Source organism: Chenopodium album, chromosome 15 (assembly GCF_948465745.1).
Source record: "Chenopodium album chromosome 15, dcCheAlbu1.1, whole genome shotgun sequence".
In the NCBI taxonomy this organism is placed as follows: domain Eukaryota; kingdom Viridiplantae; phylum Streptophyta; class Magnoliopsida; order Caryophyllales; family Amaranthaceae; genus Chenopodium; species Chenopodium album.
Window position 1 is genome coordinate 46,711,977 of NC_137848.1, and position 21,059 is coordinate 46,733,035.

At 33.4% G+C, this 21,059-nt stretch overlaps 1 protein-coding gene across 1 annotated transcript; it reads right to left on the reverse strand.

Annotated features, from left to right (window-relative positions):
- Positions 1-4,169: 4,169 nt before the first annotated feature.
- On the reverse strand, positions 4,170-4,754 carry LOC145581298 (uncharacterized). Its single transcript, XM_081638330.1, has one exon. It carries the CDS (start codon positions 4,752-4,754, stop codon positions 4,170-4,172), a length of 585 nt encoding a protein of 194 aa, XP_081494456.1.
- Positions 4,755-21,059: the final 16,305 nt, after the last annotated feature.

Consider the following 21,059-nt stretch of genomic DNA (forward strand, 5'->3'; position numbering starts at 1 on the left):
GTATTAAATCATTATGACCACTATAACAAATCCAAAAAAAAATTATTGGAGTAGTTAAATCTCAAAAAAGATATTTATTCATTAATTAATTTGTAATGGGATGTTAAATGTTTTTATTTATTGTCCAACTAAGAAAATACAGAATATTTTTTTATTTATGTACTGAAACTCCATGCATCGCATGGGATTTCATCTAGTTATAATTATAAATATGGTCATGTATTATTAATTTTTTTATCTAATATTTTTTAAAAAAACATATATAATAATAATAATAATAATAAAAATGCCCACAAATAAGTACACTCTTTATAATGAGTATCCGGGGCACGTACTAATATATATAAATGGGAGTTTTTTCCCGAGTTTTTAGAGAGCCAAGTAAGATTTAATTTTCTTAGCATGCCATGCAGAATTATAAATTTTAGTTGTAGCCAATTAAATAAGATGTTATTATTTCTATTAAAGTAAAGTAATTCGAATGCTACATGAAAAAATGGGCGAAAGAGATTTTTAAGTTTAAATTAATTAAATATAAATTATCATCTTTTGATATTAGAAATTTTATCTAAATATATTACAAATTTTAGTACATAAATATAAAAAAAATATATTTTAAAAAATTCAAACAAACCATGTGTCACACAGGTTTCATCTAGTAAATTACTATAATTTAGAAGTGAGCGTTTTGTGAGAATTATACTACGACAATAATTAAACTAAAGGAAATATATAATCAATAAAAAGTCTAGGTCGTAGGTTCATCAATAATTAATACTCCGGGGTAAAACATAACAATTATCGATTGATATTGCAATTAATATGATTAACAGGCTCTCGCAATTTACTAATCAACAATAATAGGTTTAATTGGATATCGCAAATTATTAGATCTAAACTCTTATTGAAAATAGTCTTTAATATCGAAATTACATCTGTTTGATTCATAAAATCAATATTGTTATACTATTACAATAAAATCACATCTACTCGATTCATAATTCAATTGTAAAGAATTAAAACAATTCAACCAGAATTTCATATGCAACATCAGCATGCAATAGGAAAAGACGAAATAGATGAAGCAGATGAAAACCTACAAATTCCTAACTTAGGGTCTGTTCACATTTACTGAACTGGGTGAATTGAACTGAAGTGAACTGAATAGAGCTGAAATGAATATTTTATGAGAGAAGGAAATTAGGAGCTGAACTGAGTTGAATTGATTGGAGTTGAACTAAATTGAAATTAATCTGAAGTGAACAGGCCCTTAGCCGTTGTAAAAACTCCCCCATAACAAAGTCAAAGCATATATAAAGTTGTCAAACTAATCTCCTGCCAATATTAGGATATGAATTAGGTACTCCGTAATACGTATTAAATTAGGCCTAAAAGCTTATCAATCCTCCATCTCCTCCTCTTACAATTTTCTAATTTCTGATTACTCTCTCCTCTACTTTTCTCTCTCTTAAATTCATTCATTATTTTGTTTTTGATTTAATTCCTTCATCACCATTGTTGATCATCACCATAGATTAATTTCAAATTTCGTTTTCTTCAACCTTCAATTTAAAGCTTTGCTAATGGAGTTTTTGCAATGAAGTGAAGTTAAAAATGGCGGATTTAACGAGGAGAAGGTGGTTAAGACGACATAGATGATTATTTTCCGATGAGATCCATTATCTTAATCACCATGGCTAGGTTTGAGTTTCGAAATATGTAGCTTTCAATTCTTTTAATTTTTTGGTTAGTGATATTTATGTATTTTATTATGAACAGTTTTGTTTTTGGTTATATTTTGGTATTTTGAACATTTTAAGTTAAAAATATGAACATGTGATACGTTTCTTATAAATATATATTTTTTACTGACTTATATTTTTGGAACTATGAACATCTTAATTATAATTCTAAACATGTGATACACTACTACGAACTTTTTTTTTTTTTTGGGATCTATGTGTTTTGTAATCATTGTTTTTTAAAAAAATTGGCATTTTGTACATTATAATTTATATATCTGAACATGTGGTTCTTTGCATATAAAAATTTATTTGTTTTCGATTTATGTATTTTTAAAAGCTTTATAAGTTTTGTAATTATGAAGATATTAGGTTAGATTTTTGAACATGTATATGTTTTTTATGAACATTTGAGTTAGATCGATATATGAACATAAGTTAATTTGGGTTAAGGAATTATGAACCACAATTGGGATTTGATATATAAAATGAACATTCAGTATATTTCAAATGAACATTTAGAACAAAAATTTACTTGAGTTAATATGATTTATATTTTTTTAACAATTATATAAATAAAGTTTTAAACTATAGTTTCTGAAAAAATGAACATATAAAATATGAACATGACACTATTAGAATTTGAACATATAATTTTTGAAAATAAACATTGAAATTTTCAATAAATATGAACATGACAATAATTGAATTTGAACATTTATTATTTGAAAATGAACATTGAAATTTTCAATATGAACATAACACTATTCTATAATGAACATTAATTTTTTGAAAGAAGCTAGACTGACTCGGGATAACTCAATTGTTTTGTAATAAAACTGAGCATTTAGTGCATATAAAATGAACATTACGTTATAAAATATGAACGTGTAAAATTGGATGTTCATGTTCATTTTTTGTGACGTGTTCATATTTTTATACTAAATGTTCATTTTTAGTAAAGTGTTCATATTTTTTACTAAATGTTCATATTATCGTCGTGGTGCACCTATTTTAAGGTGCACCATGGTGCACATAATAACAATTGATCAAAACCGACTTAAGCTTAATCTGATATTGGGTTGTTTCGATCACTTGGGCCTTTAAGAGTCTCTGTCTTATGCGATTCGTGGCCTCATTACTTGATCCGTAATTTCCTTCTTCTTAATATATTTTGGATTTGCAACAAAATTAGAACTCCAAACGAATCGAGTCCTTAATCACCGAACTAATTTTAATTAGCTTGATCTTGGGCTTCAAATATATGGTCAAAAAATATGATCAGACTCCAAAATCTTCTTACTGGCCCAATAAGCTCAAAAAATTATCATAGTTCTCCATATTCCTACAAATAATACCAACTCTACAAAAATAGTAGAAAACTTATTTTAGTATTAAAAACGAAAAGGTATAAGAAACCACCTTTTATAACACCTTTTTTTTTAAAAAAAAACACCTTATAAAAATTTTCTTGGGAAAGCACACCAAAAAACACTTTTTTATTTTTTTATTTTTTTTTTTTTTTTTTTTGCGAAATAACACCAACCCTGGTTTCCAATATTTGACTTGGTTTTCAAGTATTAACTTGCACGTGCACGTGAGACGCACGACGCACGTGTTCCGGCGAATCCCCCCTTTCTTAATTTTTCCCTCCAATTGATCCCCCTCTCTCCAATTCAACTTTTTCTCTCCTCTCTTCTTCCAACCAAGCCTCAATTACTCTCAATTAAAGAAGGAAACTCCATTTTAAAGCTTGAATTACTATAATTAACCTAATTTCGAGTAAGGTAAGGTGTTTTAATTAGTGAAATTTCTTATTAATTATGTTGGGTTTTCGAATTTTCATACATTAGGGTTTGTAGTTGAAAATTAGGGTTACTATTTTTGCCCACCAAAGTGTTTAGGATGTAACTAGGAGTAATTTTGAGGGGCCAATGTGTTTAGGATGCCCACCAATATGGTGTTTGATTCAATTTTTTTTTTTCCGTGTAGTGCTTGCTCTATTAGGCTTCGATGGAGGAAGGGGGTGATCGAGGAGGTGGGGTAGGGTTTTTGGGTGGATGTGGTGGGATTTTAATGGGAGTAGATTCATTGGGTGAGATGGTGCTGGTGAGGGTGGTAGTTAATTGGTGGTGGTGGCGGTAAGGTGTTGTTGGAAAAGGGAAAAAAATAAAGAAAGGTGGTTTTATGAGATCATGTAATCCAAACGTGCAAAGTAACGTCGGGGTAAGGTGTTATGTCGCAAAAAAAAATGTTATAAAAAAATGCCCAAAACACTTACATAAATCACACTCAGATCTCAGATGTATTAAAAGAGAAAACAAGTCTATTACAAAAAAAAAAAAAAAAAAAAAAAAAAAAAAAAAAGAGTGAACCAAGTAAAACATAAAAGAAATAAAGAACGATCTTTATACATCATCACAATTGTCAACAATGGTGGTGGTAGCCACTCCCATCTATACTAGCTAGCTCTTCTAAACACTTATCGATATCGATATCATCAAACTCCTCCATATTCAACCTAGGCTGATCAATAACTGTTGAAACTGATGTCTGACTGCTTTGCTCATTGCTCAATAACATCATATGATCACCTACATGAGGTCCCGAAAAACCTTGTTGCTTATGTTGAGCATGTATAGGCTGCTGATGATGGTACTTATTATTACTGAACCCGAGCGGAAACATAACTCTTGGATCATCAACATCTTTTGCTTGCCTAAAATTAATGTTAAGCGGACCTTTCTTTGCCTTGAGTCTAGTAGGCTCGCTAGGGCGGCCTGTTAGCTGCTGCACCAAAGCTCGAAAATTCGATACATCAGCATTCAATATTGTTACAGGTGACTGCTTTTTTGAGCATCTAGACTTCTTCTTAGTTGCTGGCCTTAGATCATTCAAATAATGACTCATTAAACTCGAATTACCGGTACAGCTCAATACATACTTCTCTCTAACACTACTACAACTTTTTTGATCTTGGTAATACGGCCATTCACTAGAATAACACGACATTATATTATATACTATGGTTTTGATTTGTAGCTGAACTTAAAAATCTGGTGTTATGGAATAAAGTTGTTAGGCTAAGCATTTACATTATATAGTCAATGTGAAAGTTAAATAGAAAATTTAAGGTTTGACTCAACGGTCAATGGTAAGAATTAGATGATATTTCCAGGAAGTTGCATTTGGCTTAATCTATCACACTCAAAGTGAGATAAGTAAAAGACTTTCAGCTGTTTGAAGATGGTCATGGTCAGAGAAGTTGTGCAAACATAAGGGATGATGTAGTTGTACGTCTAAGTGCAATGCAAATTAAGTGAAAAAGGTTACGCAATTTATTAATTAGCAATTTAGCACTCTCTATCTTGCATTGACCTTCTTATATTCCAGTCAAAAGTCAGAAACTTACTCCATATAAATTTGGAAATTTTGAAAGGACCTTTTATGTACGTATTATGTTATCTAAAAACTGACACAATCAAACTTGCTATATATGTCATGATGTCAATGCACTAATTTGACCTTTATATATATTGTACTAGTTTAATTAGGACCCGTGTCACACACTGTAAGACAAAAACAATAGCTTTACCAATTTACATATAAATAACAAACAAAATTTGATAAATATATATATCAAAAATCAAACATAAAAAATAAAAAATAAATTTTGAAACCTAATCTAATTTTAGAAATAACACAACATTTAATATATAAAATTCATTAGGATATTGGTTACAAGATAAATTAAACAAAATATGGAGTATATTTTTTGATAAAAAGGTAACTATTATAGGTTTTTTCAGATTTTTCTTTACAATTTTTTAGGGAGTATCTAAGCAGTAAGAAAAAACTATTAGAAAAAGTCAAAAAGAGTCGAAAATTAGTTCCACTTTGAGAAGGTGCACTTGTGTGCGATCACTATAGAAAGTCAAAAGCTAGTTTTTCCAAGTAAGGCTATGTTTAATTCACCTTAAATTTACGATTTTACTTATTTCAGACCTAATAAGAAAAATTAAGTTAAGATCAGAAATATTAAGTTTCGATCATACTTAATAGTTAACCTTTTATGAGCAATTTTAGAACGCTAAATCTCTTCAACTTTAAAATAAAAAAAAAAAAATTATAAAAATCATATTTAATAAAAATATACTACTACAAATCTAATAACACCTCACTAGATGAACATAATTGCAACTTTGTAATCTAATTTAAACCTGTGCCATGCAAATTGTAATAGAATACACAATTTTAAGAATTTAATAAGGCCTTAAAAAATTGTAAAACATGTGTCATTCTCGGTGTCTATTTTAGTATTAAATTATTAATTGATGAATTGTTTTTACTGAAAGAAAAAAATTTACTAAATTGATTTTTTTTTAAGTGAAAGGAATAGGGTCGTGTTTGGTTAGTAAATTATAAAAACTTCTATAGAGTTTTATAAAACAAATAACACTGTTTTACATAGCAAGCGATTATGAGAGTAAGAGATAACTCAAGTGGTAAGAGCTCCCCTCTCGGTTCCATGTGATATCCTGGGATCGATTCTCTACACCCATGATAAGGGAATAAACGCGTCGTCAATTTTCTATGGCTAAATCAAATACAATTTATACATTTTAAACAAACCTAATATGAGTATAAGGTAAGTATAGGGGGTCGAACCACAGGGAACAATTAAGCACTACCAAATGTTATCAACAACTAAGCTAGTCCGGGATAGGGGATATGTAAAATAAAGTCTAAAGACACTAAAACAAGAAATAAAACACTAAGGGAAATGGTTTAGGCATAGCATTCACTCAAGCATAAACAAAGCATGGAATCAAAAATCATGAACTAGACATGCTTGAATATTGATGTAAGATCCAATCTAGCCACCTGTCAGGGTCAATTGGTTTTTCCTAACATAGCCTTTATGCTATCACATTAGAACCATATATATTACAAGGTGCAATCAAGTATAAATCAATACAAATGAATCTAGTTAGGTCCACCGTCGCATCATCAAGCATCAATTCACCCTCAATCAACAAACAACGTAAACTTTGCAAGTAGAATTAAGAACATCAAGCATATAAAGACTTTAATCACAAACAAATCAATTCCAAACCCTAAGACATGCTCAAGATCCAACTACACCACAACCATCCCTTTAATGGGGAAACTACTCACTAATATAATCTTACTAATAACAAGATTAATCAACAAATTAACAAGCATCAACATGATTAACAAGTAATTAACCAAGCAAAATCATAAGAAATTAAAGCATTGAAAATAGAGGAGAGAAGGTAAGAAATTCTCATTGATTTAATAAGGAGATCTCCAAAACAATTGTCACAAGTTGAATCTTCAAGCTCCAAATCCCACCATTGAAGATCTCTCACTTTCTCTCTCTAATCCTAAGCTAAACCTAAAGAGAGAAACTCTCCTAAGACTAGAGAAAAAGATCGAAAAAGAATACTACCTCCATTTCATATTTTTTACAATTATGGGGTATTATTTGTGAGATATAAAATATTCCAAAGTTGCAAAAGATATGAAACGGATGTAGTAGAAGAAGTCTAATTAATGTCCGTATAAAACAAGCCTCGCATATTTATAGAGCCACAAAAATAAGCTAAATAGAGGTCCAGCGCGCGCCCATGCATAGAGGTATGTGCGCCCGAGCACAAGGCTGCGCGCCCGCATATTTGTGGGTTGCGTGGCTTTGCCGATGCATTACGCGCCTTATCACATTGTAGCTGTGCGCCCCCACGCACTGTTGCTGCCCACCCGCGCGCGCGCAAACATTCTACCTCAACTTCTGAACTTTTGCTTCCTGTGCACGCCTTCTCACAAGATTGCGTGCCCACGCAGAAAATGAAGTTTGCTGTGCCACGACAGAGGCGCCGCGACACGGCATTAGCTACCTCGTAATGGCAATAGTCGCCGCAATACGACAAAAATCATCGCGACACGTCAGTAGGCACTGTGGCACGGCGGCCACTACCGCACCACGACAGCTGGCTTTACTGTTGTTTTGCTGCTTCTCCGCTGGTGCGCGCCCATGTTCAAGTCATGCGCGCCCTCGCACCTTGCTTTCATCGATTTTTCTCTCGTGCTTCCTTGGCTTCTTATTTGCAATTCTTGACTTCAAAAACCTAACCAAAATACCAAGGATAGCAATAAGGTAGGGGTAACAGTGAAATAAAGGTAAGCATTGCATTCAAGCACATACGCGATTTCATCCAAAACACAATGAGACATGAATGCACGCATTATTTGAACAAAACAACTATAAAACAATCTAAGACATGCTAAAACAAAGCAAAAACACTACCCTAAGAGTGACATATCAGCCCACCCTTGTGGCTCTCTAATAAATACCCAAAAAAATATAGCAAACAATTGTTCTCAGTAATTTTAAACATTATTGAAAGTTTATCTCTTAAAAATATTGTAACTTACTAGGGATTCCAATGCGCACGGTGTTGCTAGCCCTTTAAAAAAAAATTATTACCGATGTCTTCTATGCCCTATACTTATTTGAGTAATATTTTATTTAAACTATTTTCAAATGTAGTTGTGAAATGTTGAAAATTTTAGTTGAGCTATTACTTTGATTTCGTCACTGAATTGTAAAAAGATACTGAGTTCGATATAGAAATATAAATGTCCAATAAATTCTAAATAGAAAATTTAAAACATAAGGAATTGAATTGAAGAGAATAAAGATGACTTTAAATCTAATTTATATAAATAAAGGGGAGTTTTTTCCCAAGCTTTAGAGCGCCACGTAGGATTTTAATTTTTTTAAATTATTAGTGCGCCACTTAAGATTAGGATTTTGCCACATAAGTTTCTTTTTTTAAGCGCTACGTAGGATTTTAATAAAAAATCGCCACGTAGGATTAACAATGTTAAAACACTACAATAGGATTATGTCACGTAAGATTAATTTTATAGCGTCACTGTAACACCCCAATAATTCTCTCTTTAAACCCGGGAGTAATCTGAACAATATTCAAGAGAATTACTGGCGTGCTACCGCCACGTGTTCAAACGTTAAGGCTATATCAGAAATTAGCAGCGGAAAACTAAATCAGTTATAAATAAGTTTCAAAACCAATAACCAAAACCAAGTTAAGTTTTACAACTTGGAACCATTAAGGCCCTTATTCAAAACTCAAACCAATAGAAGTAGTATAAAAGTGAAATTAAGTTTAAATAACTTCCAAAAATAAACAGCAATAAAAATAAGAAAAGCAACCAACACTCCACTCAAGATCCCACCACCTAGCTACGGATGCTGCATGTGTAAGAACCTGTGGTTAATCTGCTCCCCAATATTACAAGTGTAAAAATTGGATCGTCACAGGGTCATTGAAAGGCGAGGGCCGTGACCAAAGAAAGACACACAGAAAAGCACGCAATCAACAAAGCTGAGTACATACAAGCTGCGAAATAAAATAAGAAATCCCTAACATGCTACTAATAATCAAACATCATACATCATTAAATTATAGACTCAACACACGACTCATCTAACAATTTTATTAACATTTCACTAGTTGGTAGTAGCTAACTCATTTATTTATTCATTGGATTAAGCAATAGACAAGGTTGTCCAACCCATGCTCCATTTGGAACATCAATAAAAGAAAAACCCCATGCCTCCTTTCGGAAACATCAATAAACATCCAACGACCACGGGCGCGACTCCGTGACCGTAGTTAGTATGAGATCTCACCTAACTCCTAGTTTTTTGAAAATTATTTGAAATAAGAGACTCGTAGATCAAACGGCCTCGAGAAAAGTGCACGGCTAATACCCCGTGTACCCCAACCCCTGTTTGTCATTACTCCAGATGTGCACAAATCCAGAGTTTTATTGCTCATCCATCTTGCACTTTACGTGATTTACAAGTTTAGACTTGGTGATGACTCATATGCATAACAATACAAACATTCCAATATCAATTCAATCAAGCAAGGCAAGTTTCCAATTTCAATTCTTGATTTATAAGTGACAAACAACATTTATTATTTAACCCTTTAACTACCTCGGTGTATAAATACCTTGAGTGCATAAGGCACCCCACAAACTTAACCTCGTCTCACAAGATTTGAATTCTTCCTTTACTCATTCTATTTCAATAATCATGAATGAGTAATAAATAAATCATTCCACATATTCACATACCTTTGCCTCTAAGCGCATCTTGAAAAGTTAATGCGTAAATAATATTTGCAAAGTAAAATAGTGCACATCATACGAAAATCACAATGTATAACCAAACAATCATTCCCAGTCTTCTCTATACATAATACTAAGTTCGCGATACATCCCTAAACATGCTTCTAAAGGCAAGGTTTTGTAACTCGTACGTACCTTGAATAAACGAATTGGTATGCCACTTTACTATCTAGAAATCACCTTCAATAAACTCCTCTCCTAAACCAAACAATAACATCTCAATCAATACCCAATCAATCAAATTTACAGCAATACTAACTTACTTTAAAACCTTCAAAATCCAAATCAAACAACACTTTAAAACCTTCCCTTTAGTTAAAATTAAAGGCTTATATATAGTTCTTTAAATTTTTTTCATAAAAACCTTAAAATATACTCTTATACATGAAATTACAGCAAGTTTAAGTTTAATAAAAATCTGAAAATTATTTAAAAACCCCTAATAATCTCCCTTTTTAATGGTGATTAAACCCTTTTTATAAAACATCAAAAGTAGTACTTAGAAACTATTTCTAGCACTTTAGATTAAATAAAAAAAACCCTTCAAAACTTTATCAACACATCACTTTAATACTCAATTAAAAATCTCCTAGGAAATAATCACTTCCTAAAAAAAACAACAATTAATATTACTAACCCACGTAATTTCCAACAATATAATATGATGAAAAACCTCTTAAAACTTCAATAAAAACATATTTATACTTAATTAACTTTAAACATAATTAATTTTATTAATCAAACTCAAAGATAAAATTTTAAGCATAAAAAAAACTTCATTAAAAATCAAAAACTGCCCGAAAATCATATTTAGAAGCTAAATTTGGCCACGAGAGGGTGGTGCTCTCTACCAAAGGTAGTGAGTCTTTTTTAAAATGTTGTTTCCACATGGAAAACACTACTTTTTTATCAAAATCCGATGAGTTCAGAACCTAATCGGGATTTAAACGGGATTAATATTAACGAACGGAAATCTAAAAATTAAAACACGAATTTACGTGCTCAAAATAATCTGGAATTAATTTAATCTAATCATTAGTTATAATCACCAAAATTTCAAAACATCATTACTATAAAAGCCCTAAATCAATTGTTCATAAAAACCCTAAAATCATGATTTCCAATAATTAAAAACCCTAGGTTATAAAATTTACAAAATCTGAAAATTATGACATTTATAAAATCTGAAATTATAAAGTTTAATCATCAAAATAAAATTTGATACTGATTAAATTAATTTCAAACAATAAAATCAAAACCACAAATTAATAAAATAAAGGAGAAAGAAAATAAGACTAACCTTTTTGTGTGGGAAATTTTTGGAGATTCATGGTGTATTTATAGAGTAGGGAGTGTAGGGTTAAATTTGGGCTTATAAAAATGTGGGCTTAAGTTATGGGATAGGGCTTAAGTTATGGGTTTTGGAATGGGTTATTTCAATAAGAGTATTTAGGAATAATTTACATTGCCCAATAATTAATAAACGTTTGGTCCAAAATATATTTTACTTTTATAAAACCTTATACTTAAAATACTTTAACCCTTTAAAATATTTAATTAAAATACTTGAGCCCTTAACAATACATTTTATTAATACTTAAATACTTTATAAAAAATACATAAAAATACGGGCTATTACAGTCACATTGGAAAATCTTATATTTTAGCCAATAAAAAAAGAATTGCAATTTATTTTAATTGAAAATTTTATATTAATTATTAAAATAAAATCAATGCGTTTTTAATGTGGCTGGCCATATCGTGCGGTCGGTTGAGACACACCCAAACACTGATGATCGAGTAACCCCTAATCATCCTAGTAATCCCTAATCGATTGAGTAACCCTTGACCAACCAAATAACTCCTGACCAAGTAATCCTGATCACACAGTGTGACCAGCCACAGATGAAAATTTGTGAAATAAAATATTATCTTTTTATATTACAAATTTTTTTCTAAATATGAGAAACAAAGTTATTAATTCATTTTATAATAAAAAGTTCAAGTAGTAAGCAAGAGGATATCACAAAATTTATTTTTATTTTTTTTGATGAAATCGCAAATTTTATTAGACAAAAATATATTAGTAAAATATTTTAATTGAAAAAATACAAACAAGCTGTGCATCACACGGAGTTCATCTAGTATTGAAATAAACATAACTTTTAAAATCAATTTAGGGAATTCAAGAGACAATATTAAGACTTTTGAAATCAAAAGGGGCAAATATGTAAAAAAAACATTTTTAGGAATAGAAATGTCCATGCGCTATTCATAAAAGTTTAGTAATGCAGTCAATAGTATGGTTAAATCACAACTTTTTTTTTAATGATAAAGTTGTTATTTATTGTAAAATAGAACTTGTTCAATATTTATTCCCAAAAAAATAAAATAAAATAAAATAAATTGCTCGATATTCTTTTCATAGTTTTGTAAATCAAAATTATCCAAATCATGATGATCAAAATTATCCAAATCATATCATGATTTGGTTAATACTCTAAATACAATGTGAATCTTGTGTAATAATCTTTATATAGTAATTGACAATAATAAAAAATAAAAAAAAATAGAAGAAAAGGTAAAAGAGTGAATTTAGAGGGGAAAAACAACACTAAGAAATGACATGTGTCATTCATGGTGTCTGCATTAGTAAAATTTATACTGAATTGATTTTTTTTAAGTAAAGTGAATAGGGCCTTGTTTGGTTCGTAAATTATAAAAGCTTCTATTGAATTTTATAAAACAAATAACACTGTTTTACATAACAAGCGATTATGAGAGTGAGGGTTTGATAGCTCAAGTGGTTAGAGCTCCTTTCCGGTTCCAGATAATATCATGGGATCGATTCTCATCGCCCACCCTTGTGGCTCCCTAACATAGTAACATTTCACAAGAATTAATGCAGTCATTAAATTGCTCTATATTCTTTCCATAGTTTGGTAAATCAAAATTTTCCAAATCATATCATGATTTGATAAATACTCTAAATACAATGTGAATCTTGTGTAATAATCTTTATATAGTAATAGACATTTTTTTTTTTTTAAAAAAAAAAAAAAAGGTAAAAGAGTGAATTTAGAGAGGAAAAACAACACTAAGAAATGTGTCATTCATGGTGTTTGTATTAGTATTTAGTTATTGATTGATTATTGGATTAAATACTTTGTCCGTTTTTTTTTTAATTGCACCATTTTTAAATTGTATTTTTCAGCTCTGCTGACACCTGTTCTACTTAGTATTAACATGTAATTTATAATTAATACGAGTAATTAATAACTAATAGTAATAATTAATAATTAACAACTAGTAATAATTAATAATTAATACAGGTAATTAATTAATAGTTAGTAACTAGTAATTAAAATTATTAATTACTTCGTAGTAATTAACCATTAATAATTATATATGTAGTAATAATTAAAAATGAATGATTACAAAGTAAGAAATAATAATTACTTCTTACAAAGTGATAATTGATAAATAATTATTAAGTAGTAATAATTAGCAATTAATGATTACATAGCAATAATTAATAATTAATGATTGTGTAGCAGCAGTAGTAGTAGTAGTACTAGTAATAATAATAATAATAATAATAATAATAATAATAATAATAATAATAATAATAATAATAATAAAATAATAATAATAATAATAATAATAAAATAATAATAATAATAATAATAATAATAATAATAATGATGATAATGATAATATAATAATAATAGTAATAATAATAATTATTATTATTATTAATTGATAGTGAATTTCTTTTGATGTGGCCCTTCGGGCATCTTCAAAGCGCATTGTGACTGCTTCAATTCAGGGCCTGGTTTTGGTGATTGGCAATGGCGACTTGCCACCTTGCCCTTTGCTTATGGTGGATTGGGTGTTTATTCAGCGGGTGATGTTCGACACTATGCTTTCCTTGCGTCACGTTTGAAGTACTGGTCTTCAGGCTACCCTTTTTAGCGATTCTGGTATTGTTGGTTCAAGACCAGCCTTCAATGATGCTCTAAGTCTTTTTAATAGGACTGTGAAGACTGACCTTATGCATAACCCTAGTGAGATCGCTGCCCCCAAACTCATGAAGAAATTGACAGATATATATTTCACGAAGGTTACTGCTTCTGCAACATCCACTTTCTCCTTATCTCCGCATTAGGTTGCCTTATGGAGGTCCAAGCAGAGGGATCACACTTCAGCCTGGTTGTGAGCCGTCCCAATATGGGGGTTGGGTCAGACTATGAATGGTAAAGCTTACTGTTTTGTTCTTTGCTATAGATTGGGCGTTCCATTGTTCTTCGTTTCGGCACCGTGTTCCGTTTGCTCAAGGGTTTTAGAGGGGGATATTTTTGGGGATAATGCAGTGTCTTGTGCTGGGATGGTGGGTATTAAACATCAGCATAAAATGTTGTTCGTGATACCCTTATTGATATTTGTTTTTGCTCTGGGATTTCTGCGAGAAAGGAGGTTAACGTTGGGTTAAACTGGAGGAAACGACGAGGCACTTCGACCAACAGATGTGTTGCTTTATTCCTGGTCGTGTTGTGTCGGTTGCGGCTCAGCGGACGCGGGACAAGTATGGCACGCGTTGTAGGGCGATTGGCTATGGGTTTCTTCCTTTCTCCTTTTCTTCATTGGGGGAACTAGAGAAGAATGACGTTGCGTTGCTGAAGAGGGTTCAGGCGTTCGCAAAAACTCAGGATATTGGTGCTTGTGCAGCTGTTCACATCTTAAACATGATCGCATTCGCTATAGCTGGAGGGGTAGGGGCATAGATTGTATCTCGGCTCCCCCCTTATTTCTTGTAATTTGATTGATTATGTAGATTTTGTTTTTAATAAATAATAATCTCTAAACGGGCGATTAGGGTAGGGGTTTACGTCGGTGTAGGTAAGTCAATTTTTCGGTGGGTTTCCCGGTGCTAGTAAGTCCAGCAGTTTCTCAGTGGCGTTGCAGGGTACAGGAAAATATTTTGGGGGGTTTTCAGGCTGCTTAGGGTGCTATTTTTGGTGTTGTTTTAAGGGCAGTTTCTGGTTCGTTTCAGGGCGGTTTTTGGGTGCAATTTCAAGCGACTTTCAGGCGCGAATCGGGTGTGTTTCAGGCGTATTTTCTGGTGTGTTTCAGGCTAGTATACTTGTTGTATTCTGGTCAGTTTTCTGGTCCATTTTTGGGCAGTTTGGTAGCCGTTTTTTTATCAGTTTTGGGAAGGTTTTTGGGTTGTTTTCTGGTGCGTTTCAGGCGGAATTTCTGGTGCATTTCAGGAGAGTTCTACAGTCGGTTCAGTGGTATTTGGGGCGTGTTTCAGCAGTGGTTCAGAGGTGGTTTCTCGTTGGTTTCTATTTTGGGTTTCAGTGATCAATATTTCCAACGATTTTTCAAGTAAGTTTTCAGGTATTCTTCTGGTTTTTCCTTGACTTTTGGTGGTTGTTTTAGATGTCATTGGAGCGAATTTTTCGGGCAAGTTTTTCAGCCATTTGTCAAGGTTTTTTGCTGCATTTTTGGTGCAGTTTCGGGGGCTGTTTTGGAGCAGTTTTGGGTGCTGTTTTGCAGCAGTTTCGGCAGCTCTTGGGTGCAGTTTTAGGTGCTATTTTGCGGCAGTTTCTGGTGCATTTTTGGGCGTATTTCAGGTTAGTTTTCAAGCATTTTTGCTCTGGTTTAAGTCTGGTTGTGGCCTGGTTTTCTGGTAATTTTTGGCCGGTTGTTCTGGTTCGTTTTGGGTGGTGTTTTTGGTGCAATTTTCAGGCACCTTTACAGAGGTTTGAGTGGAAGTTTCCAAGTTGTTTTCTGGTCTCTTTGGAGGTTATTTGCAGCGTTTGTTTGCTTGTTGTATTAGGTAGTTTTTGTCTCGTATCAACTTTGTTGGTGTTTCTTGCGGCTTGAGTAGTTTTGGGTGGTGCATGTCAACTATGTCGGCTGCCGTTGTGAAGTTTCATTGTCCCTTTGTGGGTCTTAGTGGTTGTCAAGATGGGAGTGGAAATGGCCTTACTCGACGTTCTCTAATAAGACATCTTAGTGATTGTCATTGTTGTATCGGTGCGCGAGATATCACCCGACATTCTCTTACTTCTAACTTGGTTGTTTATACCGAGGCAGAAGTTACTTTTAGGCGTATGGGGATTTGGTTATGTGGAATTTGCTTCAAAACGCACACGGTACGTTCTAAGTGCCGTCATGGTAGGGGTGAGGATGTGTCACCCCCTGATGAAGGAGATGGTATTGTTCGTTTTGTGTTTCATAATTTCACCAAGCCGCAATCTCCTTCTTCTCCTGCTCGTGTTGGGCATGTGGATGGTTTGACACGAGATCATAGCGGTGGTTTTGATGTGGCTCTCCTTGATTGTTTATTCTCTAAGGGGTTTCGCTCTGTTAAGTCTATCCCTCCCAAGTGTCGTTTGGGGTTTTCTCGAGTTCTGAAAGGTGCTGTTAATAAGGTAATCTCTAAGCTTGATGACATTTCTAATTGGGTCTCTTTGTTGGTGTTACCTCTTTGCATCCTAAAAACCTTTCGCCCACGGAGCAGTCGTGAGTCTCGGTCTTCGGTAAGACATCGGCATCAGGAAGAGAGTATTTCCCGTGCTATTTGTTCTTAGAGTGTAGCGGGTGGTAATTTGCAGCTTGTGAGGGAAATTTTGGCAGAGGATTCTCATACTTTGTCGGTGGTTGATGATGAGGACCTTGATTTGGAAGAGCGTAATATTAAGTAGTGTCATAGGAAGGTTTGAGATGGCCATTACACCGCTGCAGTTCGGGTTCTTTCTTCTTCAAGCATTGCTCCATATAATGACACCACTCTTGCAAATTTACAGTCAAATCACCCTTCGTCTCCAGCTCCATCATTGCCTGATATACCTATTGATCACCTTCATCTTGATCACTTTCATCTCGTTACGACTTCTGCTGTTGTTTTGGATCGGATTAAGAGTTTCCCTCTTGGAACATCATGTGGTAGGGATAGTTTGCGTGCTCAACATCTTATGGATTGCTTGAGTGGTGCAACTGTGGCAATCTCAGATGAGTTGGTTGACTCTATTACCGAGGTGGTTAATCTTTTTCTAGCTGGAAGATGTCTTATGGAATTAGGAGTGTATATTGCTAGTGCTCCTCTTACACCACTTTCCAAGCTTGGTGGTGGTATTCGTCCTATTGTTATGGGTACGGTTTGGCGGCGTCTAGTTTCGAAGGTGGGTGTTGTTATGGTTGGTCAGTCTTTAGGGAGTTACTTTGATGGTCTTCAATTTAGTGTTGGGTCTCTTCAGGTGGTGAGGCAATTCTTCATGCAGTGAATCGGTTGACTAAGGACCGTGGTCTTGATGTTGGTCTTTCTATGTTGTTGGTGGATTTTCAAAACGCCTTCAATCTAGTTGATCGTTCGGTTATGTTACGTGAAGTATGTCGCCGTTGTCAAGGCATTTCGTGATGGGTTGAATTCTGCTATTCTAATCAAGCCAAATTATATTATGGGGACCAAACCTTATGGTCATCTCAAGGGGTGCAGCAGGGTGATCCTCTTGGTCCTTTGCTTTTTTGCTTTGGTTTTACAACCACTGGTGTGTAAAATTAGAGAGACTTTTGATGTATGTCTTCTGGCTTGGTATTTGGATGACGGCACTATTATTGGTGACACGTTGGTGGTGGGGAAGGTTTTACAGTTAATTATGGAGGAAGGGCCTCGTTATGGGTTACGTCTTAACGTGGAAAAAACTGAAGTTTTCTGGCCTACAGAAGACCTCAAAGCAGGCATGAGGGTGTCTTTAAACCTAATATTGCTTGACCTTTGCGTGGTGTTAAGTTTCTTGGTGGTCCCGCTAGTTCCGATTCTGGTTTTAGTGGTGAGCTTATGATGTAGAGGGTAACCAAGACCATTGCCCTTTTGGATAAGGTCGCTATGCTGGATGATCCTCAGTGTGAGCTGTTGTTACTTAGGGCATGTACCGGAGTTTCTATACTTTGCATTGCGTACTTGTCCTCCTAGTACTTTTGAGGCGGCTCAGCGCACTTTCGATGGGGCTCTTCGATCTTCCTTGGAGCGTATTGTTACTACTTCGGGGCATGGGTTTGGCGACTGACAGTGGCGGCTTGCCACCTTACCATTTGCGTTTGGAGGGCTTGGTGTTTATTCCGCAGGTGATGTTCGTCACTATGCTTTTCTTGCTTCTCGGTTGCAGTCTGCTGGGTTGCAGACACAACTTCTACGGCATGTTGGCGTTGTTGGTCTTGGACGAGCCTTTGAGGATGGGTTGGGTCTGTTTAATGGAATAGTGGAGTCTGACATTTTGAGTAATCTTAGTGAGGTCGCTACCCCTAAACTCATGAAAAAATTGGCAAATATATATTTCACAAAGGTTACCGCTTCAGTAGAATCTGCTTATTCTTTAACTCCTCTGCAATCAGCATTATGGAAATCACAGCAAGAAGACCACACCTCTGCTTGGCTTAGGGCGGTCCGTATTTCGGGGTTGGGTCAGATGATGAACGCCAAGACTTTCGATGTGTGTTGTGCTACCGGTTGGGTGTTCCATTGTTCTCTATCATGACGCCATGCTCTGCTTGTTCAAGGGTTTTTACTGGGGTTATTTTCGATGATCACGCGGTCTCTTGTGCTGGTATTGTGAGCATTAAACATTGGCATAATGTTGTTCGGGATACCCTTGTTGATGTTTGCTATCGGTCTGGGATTTCAGCTAGAAAGGAGGTGGACATTGGGTTGTCTGGAGAGAACGACGGGGTCCTTAGACCTGCAGATGTGTTACTTTATTCATGGGATCGTGGTCGCGATGTCTATGTTGACTTGACTGGGTCTTCTCCTTTGACACAGTCTGGGTTATCTGATTTTATTCCTGGTCGGGTTGTGGCTGATATGGCTAATCGGAGCGGGTCAAGTACAAATTGCCAGGCAATTGGATATGGCTTCTTTCCTTTCTCTTTCTCTTCACTTGGGGAGTTAGAGAAGGATACTGTTGCATTGCTGAAGCGAATCCAGAAGTTCTCTACGACTCAAGACATCGGGGCACGTGCTGCTGCTCATATCTTCACTAGGGTAGGCTTTGCAATAGCTAGATAAGTGGGGGCCCAGATTGTATCTCGGCTTCCCACTAACTTTTTATAGGTTGTATAACTTTATCTGTTTTTGAGAAATAATAATAATAATAATAATAATAATAATTGCTTTGCTATGTTGAGATTCACTCTATCTACTGACATCTACTCTAACTATTAATAAGACCTTTTCAACTTTACTATGTTGTGATGTACTCTACACAAAATCGCAAAAGAATAGGGTCGTCTTAGTATGAGAAAAGAGAAAAATGTCAACATGTGTTCTTAAATAAAGGAATTAGATGATTTAAATAGCTTAATGGATTTCAATAAGGTAATTTGAAAAGAAAAAAAAGTACTTGGTCTAGCTTTTTGGAGTTGTTTGGATAAATCACTGGAAATTGGTAAAATAAATGATTTTAAAAGCTAATTAAAGCATTAACGCAATCACTAAGTCAATTGATACAAAAATTACTCCGTAATATCAACCAAAAAACTTGTGTGGACCTAGTTCATATATACTTATTTTACACATTTGTAAAAACTATGGAGAAAAAAATTAAGTACCAAATATTACAAAATTAAAGTATATATAGAAGTTTATAAATCACCCCACATAAATATGGTCAAATTAACGAAGGTAAATAGTATAAAAGCTCAAAAGGATGATTTAAAAAAAAAAACTAGGTACGGAATATAAAATATTCAATAGCATAGACGCATAGAGTTGTATATATATAATCTTTGAATAAAGATTTGTTAAACGCCCTAAATCTTAAGAATACGTAAGATAAGATAATTATAACCTAACCATGAGGTGGTTGGTTGATAAGCGAGTTTATTACAATGTGAAAAAGCAGATGAGATTGATGAAGATATTTTAAATTTTTCATGGTTTCAAGTGTCTAGTTTGTAATATTCTATTCTCTAGCTGGTATGCATGCTTCCAACATTTTTCGCACAAGCATGCATTTGAGTTGGATTATAGCTGTGTAATGTATTTGAGCGAGGAACTTTGCAACTGAAGAAGGGCTTATGACCCACCTGCGAAAGGTTCAGGTTGATTATCTTAAAAAGGGTGTTCCGCCTTACACTTATCTCATACCGCTACTCTATTCCAATTCAAACCATAATTCCCGTATTTTTACACTCATACTACTATTATGCATATTGTTGTGGAGGCCTTTTTAACTTTGGAAAATATTTTGCCAAATTTGCTAATAATTTTCTTGTTGTTATGTCTGCTATAAAGATTTTATCCTTTTTGATAGTTTGGGAAACAATATGAGTTATGAGCTAAATCAAAGTGACTTATCCAAATGTTTCGAATAAATGACGACTGAACTAGTAAACTTTACGAGCTAAAAACTCGATTCCAACTCTATTGCCAAAAAAAATAATTATACCCAAATTTTTGAAACTTTATCACATAAAATTGAAATATTACTCTTAAAATTGTAATATCGCTTTTAATATAGATAAAGTTAACACTAGAAAAAAAAAATGTATTATTAGTATCTCCTTATTGAAAAGACCTGATAAAACAATGAAAATTCCATTATGCCGTTTACATAATTATATACTATTACACTAGGGCTCGTGCAATGCACAGAATTAACCAAAAAAATTTTGCGTAAATTAAAGTTGTATATTATTGTAATAATTTTAAAATCATCAATATTTAATGGTACGTACGTATTGAATTGGAAAAAGAAAAACAAACAAAATAGGAATGTGATACGATGAGATGGGATTAAATAGAAGAAGCGAGTTTAGCTCGATAGTAAAAGTGATCTTGCAATCTTATCAATTTATTTTTTCCAACACTAATATAAATTGCATCTCATTAAATAAAAAAAACATGGTTACCCAAAAGATATCACCAAATCGGAAATCATATTATACAAATATTCTTTTAAAAGATCTTGGCAAGAATAGATACGAATTATAACATATTTAGAATAAATTTACAACTGATTGTATATATATATAGAGAATATATAAGAAGAATAATAACAAATCAATTTT

Excerpts from the sequence above, each read along its gene's own strand:
- LOC145581298 (XM_081638330.1), bottom strand. The coding sequence starts at position 4,754 with ATGTCGTGTTATTCTAGTGAATGGCCGTATTACCAAGATCAAAAAAGT.